The sequence below is a fragment of the Brassica oleracea genome, chromosome C7, assembly GCF_000695525.1.
Source record: "Brassica oleracea var. oleracea cultivar TO1000 chromosome C7, BOL, whole genome shotgun sequence".
Taxonomy (NCBI): Eukaryota; Viridiplantae; Streptophyta; class Magnoliopsida; order Brassicales; family Brassicaceae; genus Brassica; species Brassica oleracea.
This window is the reverse complement of record NC_027754.1, coordinates 7,418,088-7,426,918: the sequence shown is the minus strand read 5'-3', so window position 1 is coordinate 7,426,918 and position 8,831 is coordinate 7,418,088. Positions and strand designations below refer to the sequence as shown.

At 35.9% G+C, this 8,831-nt stretch overlaps 1 protein-coding gene across 1 annotated transcript; it reads right to left on the bottom strand.

The window, feature by feature from the left end:
* Positions 1-3,695: 3,695 nt before the first annotated feature.
* LOC106307031 (pentatricopeptide repeat-containing protein At2g15820, chloropastic) lies at positions 3,696-6,409 on the bottom strand. The gene is made up of 2 exons (XM_013743865.1): positions 5,717-6,409; positions 3,696-5,598 (listed from the first exon to the last, which is right to left on the bottom strand). Exons 1-2 carry the CDS (start codon positions 6,314-6,316, stop codon positions 3,811-3,813), a joined length of 2,388 nt encoding a protein of 795 aa, XP_013599319.1. The 5' UTR covers positions 6,317-6,409; the 3' UTR covers positions 3,696-3,810.
* Positions 6,410-8,831: the final 2,422 nt, after the last annotated feature.

Genomic DNA, 8,831 nt, shown 5'->3' with positions numbered 1-8,831 from the left:
TTTCAAAATATTTATATTGACTATTAATTTCAGATTTTTCGGGTTACCCGTTCGGGTTCGGTTAATAACACTTCGGGTTCGAATATTTTTTGTACCACCCTACAAGACCCGTTCGGGTATTTTTACGTTTCGGGTCGGATAACGGGTCGGGTTTTTCGGTTCGGGTTCGGTTCGGATTTCGGGTTCCGGATTTTATGCCCAGGCCTAGGTGTAACCACATATATTGAGTCCATCATTCCAAAGATTTATAGCACATTTTCCATGTATTTTCCTTGTGACAAACTCAACACTACTTTTCATCTTTCTCTTATAATGTTTATACTTAATATTTTTGATGCCTTTCCCAGATCTTTAATTTCAAACTCTCTATTTTGTTTCTCTTTCAACTCTCTAATTACATTCACATTACGAGAGACAGTCAACATAATTTTTTATAGTTTTACATGAATGAAACAGAAAGTAAACTATACGATGAATGATGAACAATAACAAGATATGATTTTAAATGAAACAAGAACTAGATGGGCGATGGGATATGAGATGATATGCAATATGAAAACAAAAGAGAAACAAGAGATAGAAAGATGGCGGATGAGATCTGTTGCTGGATATGTATCTCTCTCAACAGATCAGTGGATGAAAGATGAATGAAGATGGGATTTGGCTTGCTGGATGTTTATCTCTCTCAAGCTAAATCGTTGGATGGAATGGGTTGAAGAATCACCACAATCTTGGTGATGAAAGCTTGATAAGATTCGGTTTGCTTCCTGCCCGACTTCACACACGAACTAGAAAGGCTTTAGGGTTTCTTTGTTGGAGCAAACTGTCTTGTATATTTCATAAGCTAAAAAAATACAAGGCTGCTTATAGTGGGGATTAAATACCCGGCAGCTATGCCCTTCTAGGGGACTTTAAGCAAAAAACAACATGGACTCTCTTGGACATTCTAAATCGACAAGGCCTAAACAGAATGGACCGACTCTACTTGGACATCTAAAGCAAAGGCTAACAAAGACCTTGAATTATTGGACTCAAAATAAAAAGGACTAACAATTTGCCCATAAGTTTATTGCAATTAAAATAAAGAAAACCAACACAGACCAAAAACAATAAACCGGTTAGAAATCAAATTGAAATCTTACCTGCTTACCTTATTTGGAACGGCCGGATTATTCAGCTAGACCGGACTGGATTGGAAAGGAGATTGAATCGGGATCGCTGGTTGAGGTGATTAGGCCGGTTATGGGCGAGTGATCTAAATTGGATCGGACTGGCTTGATTTTGAACCTCTACTGGACCGGCCTGGTATTGAATCTTCAGTTGGACCATCTCTTCAATCAGCAATTGGTTATGGCCGGTTTGTCTATCTTGATCTAGGATTTCTTGGACAACTTTGGAAAAACCTTCTCTTATGGCCGTGGCTCCGTTCTGGGTAGTCGGACCACACCTAACTATATGAACCTCTACTTGGATGGCCTCATCAAAAAGTGACCATATTACCGAATTCGGTTCGGGTATTTATATTCAAACAAAAGAAAACAAATAGCAAAAGTAATTATATCATCCGATTTGGTTTGGGTACAGTTCTGATGTATACGAACTTACAAATACTCAAATAACCAATATAAAATTAGTTATATGTTTGATGCAACTAAAATATATAACACTAGATCACTAATCATTGCAAAACAAATATCAATGTAAAAACTGATATTCGCACGTGTGCGGAGTTCAAGCTCGAGCTAACTTCAAAAGTCAAAACTATGGACTTGTATTATAGCGCAGGTTAGAACCTCACATACATAAGGGTTGTTCGTTTGGCTGCCGCAGGTACCGGCGGCAGCGGCAGCGTCAACATTCTGCGTCAACTCTTGTTCGTTTCGTTGACGCAGGAAGCTGCGTCTGACTCCGCGTCCGAACGCCGCGTCCTGCGGCTGACGCCGATAAAACCTGCGGTCGCGATATAGTATGCGGCAGCGTCAGCGGCAGCGTCAGCGTCTGCGAAACGAACAACAACTGTCCTCATTGACGCTGCCGCCGCCGCTGACGCTGACGCTGCCGCTGACGCCGAAACCTGCGGCAACCAAACGAACAAGGCTATAGTATATTATTAAATTTTGCTTCTATGTCCTAAAATCGGATAGTTACTAAGTCGCATACTATATCTGGCGTAAAGGAGCAATTCAACAAATGTTATCAAAACAAAAGAAGTTCAAATCAACATTGTTGAATTTCACTAATAAGTGCTTCTTCTGAATCAATCATTGTGATCAAAGCTAGTGTCGAACGTTTATGATTTGTTTCTCTTGGGGGCTGTTTGTTTCACCATTTGTCATCTCCATCTAGATGATTCATTTGTATGATCTATTTAGATGATCTATTCAGATTTTTGTGACCGTTTGTTTGTCCATCCAAATAGCTCATCTAGATGAATCATATAAATAAATCTTATGTTTGTTTTTTTTTTATTTTCATTTCCATCTAAATAAGTTTAGTAAACAAATTACCAAAATACCATTGTGTTGATTTAATCATATATTTGATATTAATTTTAACTATATTATATTTAATTATTTAATCTAATATATTTACATTAGAATTATTTCAAAATTAATGAGTTTTTTTTGCGGTTTTCGGGGGGGGGGGGGAAACAAGATTTTTTTGGTTTTAGCGGGAAAACGCACTTTTCGATTTTGGCCAGAAAACGAGATTTTGCGATTTAGGCGAGACAAAGCGTTTTTACGGTTTTGGCGGGAAAACGAGATTTTCGGTTTTGGCGGGAAAAAGAGTTTTCTAAATTTTGGCCGGAAAACAAGATTTTGCGGTTTTGGCGGGAAACGGTTTTTTTTTCGATTTTGGCCGGAAAACAAGATTTTGCGATTTTGGCGGGAAAACACGTTTTTGCGGTTTTAGCGAGAAAATGAGATTTTCGGTTTTGGCGGGAAAACGAGATTTTTTTTGTTTTGGCCAGAAAACGAGATTTTGCAACTTTGACAAGAAAACGCGTTTTTGCAGTTTTGGCCGGAAAACGAGATTTTGCGATTTTGTTGGGAAAACACATTTTTGCAGTTTTTGCGGGAAATGAGATTTTCGGTTTTGGTGGGAAAACACGTTTTTTTTGTTTTGCCAGGAAAACAAAAAAATTCGGTTTTGGCGAGAAAAGAAGATTTTTCATTTTGACGGAAAAACGATATTTTGCAATTTTGACGGGAAAACGCGTTTAGCGATTTTTGCGGGAAAACACGTTTTTGGGGTTTTGGCGTGAAAACGCGTTTTTGCAATTTTTGCAGGAAAACAGGTTATGGCGGGAAAACAGTTTATGGCGGGAAAATACGTTTTTGCGATTTTGGCGGAAAAACATATTTTTGTGTTTTAGCAGAAAATGCGTTTTGGGGTTTTGGCGTGAAAACATGTTTTTGTGATTTTCGCATGAAAACACGTTTTTACAAATTTGGCGTAAAAACACGTTTTTCAAATTTTGGCGGAAAAATGCGTTTTGGGGGTTTTGATGTGAAAAATTAGCTTTTAGGTTTTCGCGGGAAAACGCGTTTCTGAGGTTTTGTCAGTTTTCGTGTGTGACAAAATGATATTATGTTTAGGTTTGTAATTTGTGAATTACATTAAGGGCATAATAGACATTATACCATTTTGAATGAACCATCTACATTCAAATGATCCAAATTGGTTCAGCTGGATGAACTTTAAAATTAATCCTAAATTTCTGAAAGTCATTCGGATGATCCATCCGGATGAGTTGCAATTTTAGTGTCTGAACAAACAAAATTCTCATCGGAGAAACAAATGGGCCCTTTAGTCCCTATCATGGTCCACTGCTTCATAAGCGGGTCTTAGATGATCTTTCATGTCCTCTAAGACGTGAGGCTCTATTAGCTTCCAGAACAAACCCGAGTTTGTTCCCTGAAGTCCAATCCAGAAAACGTTTCCTTTCTTCTTAACCCTACATTCCATAGATTTAGCTCTCAGAGCCTTCACAACCTTCTCGATACCTTCTACACTTCCCTTCAACCTCAAGATAACATCTCCCGAGGCTGTTCTATATCCACTGTACATATACCAATAAGCCAGTGACTGAGGCGAGAGCCACCGGTGAATCAGTTTGGGAATCTCAGGTCGACCATTTGGCCAGAAGTTATCAGCGTAAAACCCAAAGCATGAATGAGAAATGGAGGAGAATTCTAATGGTATATCCTCGTCTTCGGAATGAGGCAACCACTCACGGAACTGATCATGTATGTGTTGTCTCAGTATCAGATGAGCTTGAGACTTCCCTCTGAATTCAAACATGATCTTGTGACTCTTCCTCTCTTTGTCTGATTCCACTCGCAAACCACCTAACAGCAAACCCAACAATACCTCTCGCTGTTCTTTACTTAGTTTCATGCTCAACGGTTTCTTCACTTCTTTTCTCACCAAGCTAAGGATGTAATCAAGCTTTTCCATAAGCTGTGACTCGACTTCGTACTTCTTCAAACTCATCAGCTCATATATCTTCTTTGCCTTCGCATGATTTCCAGAATCCAAGTATCCTTTCAAAACGGTGTTGCAGGAACTAGCATTCACATTGATTGTCCCGTTGTTCTTCATTTCATCGAAAACGTCCCCTGCTTTCTCAAGGTTGCCTATATTAACCAATGACTCCAAGTATATGTTATATATAGTCTGGTTAGGTTGACATTTCTCCAAGCAGTCAACAAAAGCCTTCTCCAGTTTCTCATGTAAACCCAAATCAAAGTACATTTCGACTATCTCTATATATGAAGGTAGAAGCTGCTTCTTCCCGGTTTCTAAAAACTCTTCCAAGAGAGATTCCGCAAGTTCCACTTGATTTATTTTACATACGACTTCAATGATCTTGTGGTATCCAGAAACTGTTGCACCACCTAAATGCTTATCCATTTCCCTAAATATCTTCAAAGCTCTCGCGAAATCGCCTACTTTTGCGTAAGCTTCCATTTTGTACACAAACGCTTGAGAAGGTATACCGCAATCCAAACCAAGCAATTCAAGCCATGTCCTCTCAACTTCTTCCACTTCTCCTTCCTTAGCATACGCTCTGAGTAACGAAACCACAACTTCGTTACTCTCCTCAAAACCGGCCTTCCTCATCTCTTCTCTTAGATAGTTTATCCTCTCTATGTCAACTTCGTCTTGACAACTATGCAGCCAGATTAGCCCGCTATAGATATCTTTCTGCACCTCAAGCCCGGTCGTCACAACGTTATGGAAGATAAACTCAGCTTGCCTAACGTCATCACTCGAAGGCCCTCCCTGTTTGCTAACCAAAGCTCTAAACAAAGAGTTATGCAGACTAAGACGCGGTCTGTAACCTCCAAGTTGAATCATTCTATTGTAAACACTACACGCTTCTTGGAAACAACCTTCCTCTGAGCTACTTAGATAAGCAACTACAAGAATGTGAAACGTGGATTCGCTTGGAACACGTCCTTGATTCATAATATCATCGAACACCTCTCGACATTTCGTGAACTTCCTCTCTTTCCCTAAGAAATCAGCTAGCTTTGTGGCTAAACCGAAATCAAACCGGTACCAATTCTGCTGCGTCATCCATCTATACACCTAAAAAGATAAAAACTTTCACCATAGAATCAGACAAAACAAACTGCAAACTGATGTATTGTCTGAAAAAGGTTGTTTTTTTTTTTTTTTTTTTTTTTTTTTTTTTTTTAATTATTACTCTGAATCCTGTTTCGTTCTCGCGAATCCGTGTGCAATGGACACAGATGTAAGTAGCGTCTTCTTGACGAACCCATTTCTTCTGAGCATTCAAGAGCCTCACAAGCGTCACGGCTTTATGCGACGGAACTTCTTTACACAGCCAGGCTAGCTTGGAGCGGCGCCACTCTTCCGGCAAGTCTTCTATCTCTCTCACTTCCACATCAGTCTCGACTCTACGAGTCGCAACGTTCCTCACATCGTTCCTAGCAGACTCTAAATCTCCGAAATCGTAGACTTCGATGGTTTGGTTTGGTGATTCTTTAGTGCCTGCAACGTGTTCGACGAAAGTTCTGGTACGGTGAGAAGCGGAATTAGCAGTGAATGGCTGTGGAAAGGACTGAGTTTCGTTTCGACTGAAGGAGAGACGGCGGAGTAAGCGACGCGAGGAGCTGCTGCGGTGGCGGATGATTGGGAGATGGGGGATGATGTTGGGGTTTAGGGAGGGAGAGAAGAAGTAGAAGTTCGGGATGGTGACGGTGACGGTGACGGTGGCGAAGGCTCCGGAAGGAGAGGCGGTGGAGAGCGGGGGAGAGAAGTCGCAAGCTCTATTAGCTATCATTTTTGCATTGTGGGCGTTGGAACTCACAGCCTAATCTCTATCTGGCTTTCAGTTTGGGTTTTTTCCTTTAAATTCGGTTTTAGGTTCTGATTGGTAACCTTGCAGAATCGTTTTAAATATGATTCCACGAGTATTTTGCCAATTAATAAAAATTAATTGCAAAATCACAAATTTACGTTTTTGTTGACAAATAAATAAATAAAAACTTATCAATTGAAAAATTTGTTTTAGTAAATTATTTACAAAATTAACAATTTTACATTATTAAATTATATGATAATATCATTTCAAAATTAAAAATAAATAGCAATAATTTTTTTTAAAAATAGTTATGCTGTAAATAAAATTATATTATAATTTGTCTTAGAATATTATAATATGTCAATGTATTATTAAAAATGTATTAAAAATAAGCTTAATATTTATAATAAGAAGTAAAGTATTTTAATAATTAGTTTAATTTTTGTGTTTTTTTTCCTTATAATAAAGTGAATTTCATACAAAATATTTTACCTAATATAATATGTATTGCGGCATTTCCTAATTTTTAAAATTTTCCACATTTTAGTTATTCTTTTCCGCATCTTAATTATTTTTTTTGTTATCTTTGGTAAATTTTACAAACATAATTATGTTTAATTATTAAAAAGTTATACAAAAATTATAAAAGAAAATTTAAAGTGCAAACCCAATAAAAATTAAATATAAAATCCATATCTTGATTTTAAATATTTATCAACATGAGTTATGAAAAGCCAAAAAAAATGAATATATTAAAAAGGTAAAAAAAATTATTTGTAATAGTTATAATGGTTTAAAAGACAAAAACTAATTAACAAAATTAACATTGATAGAAATTAAAAATAAATCTGGTTTTTGTCCGACCAACTTGGACATGTTTTCGGTTTATGGTTTAACCTATACGATTGCCGGTTCAGTCCAGATTTAAAAATACTGGTTTTAACTTAATTTTTGAGAAAATTACAAAAAAAATTTCTAATGAAATTTTAAATTTATTGATGGCCATTTCAATAAACTACATCCTATGTATCTATCAAAAAAATAAAAGCAAATAATGATAACATCAAAATCAAGCTAGATGGACTTCAAACCATCATCTGAATAGTCTTTTGAACTTATGATTTTCTGAACATCGAAGGGATGAGATACAAATGCGCTTTACACGATCAATAGCTTGAGTCGTAACTTTTACTAGAACCAAACTCCTTCATGCTTCTGAGAGTTTGGTTCTTGGTAGATATTGCCGTTTGAAATAGCATTTGGAAAAATAATTTATCAATGATGTTAAAACATCCCGATGTAACATTCCGATTTCTAGTATACTAGTGTTATTCTCGAGCTACGCACGAATCAAATTTACTGTATTTTAAATTATTTTATCATAATTTTTACTCAAAATAAATGAGTATTTTAATCAAAAATTCTATATACATGAAAATATTGCTTCCATAATATCAGTACGCATGGTTCTATACTGAAAATCTGGTATTTTTAAAACTAAAATATCAAAGAAAATGTATTAGTATTCTTTAATAAATGATTCTTCATATAAAAGTAAATCCATAATGATACTTACAATATGTTTATATCATATATTAATAGTTTTATGAGTTACCTGAAAGCTGATATTGGATTTCTTACTTTATTTTCAGTATCAAATATGTTTGAGAACTGCAAATAATTTGTCAACTATTTGAGCTACTGCTTTGTGATATTCATGTGTTAATTAAAGTTCTGAAATGAGGCTATATATGTTTGAAAATCAAGATATTAATAATTAAGCACCTAGTCTTTAGATATTTTTCATCTTCTATGATTAGGTTTATACACTTTTATTTATTACAATATTTGAGTTTATGCTGAATCTTAAAAGAACTAATTGAGCTGTCTAAAATTAAAAAAAAATTATGTTCCAAAGTTATTTAACTTACTGTTTGAAATATCTTTAGGGCTGTCTTGATACAACTTTTGAAGAAGATGCAAAAGCGCTTGCAGTGCTTGAGAAGATATTTTCTGTGTTTCACATCAAAGCAAAAATGATAGGAGAGTAGGAAAATTAAAAATGATATGATACTTTTAATATACAATTGTTTACCAATGCAATAAACTGCATTTTGGCTCTCGGTGTTGCAATTTGAATGCTGCTGCGTTTATATTCTTTTCCGGATCTTGAATATTCATATTGGTTGCTGAAACCAAACATACAAATTAGTTGATTTACGTTAATTGAAAATACAATGAAATAAAATTAGTTTACATACCCTTTGTAATTTTCGTGTAACTGTTGCTTCCCATGCATATTGGAGCATGTTTTTTTTTTTTTTGAAAATGGAGCATGTTGAAGAACTATCGGTAGAATTTGCGAGTTTGTTCTCTATAACACATTGAAAAATGCATGATTAGTTTCTGCACAATTGTAAATTTATTTGAATTTGATTATGAAAATAAAATCATTTACCTTTGCCATAGATTGTGGTTGACTTGTTGTTGTCTC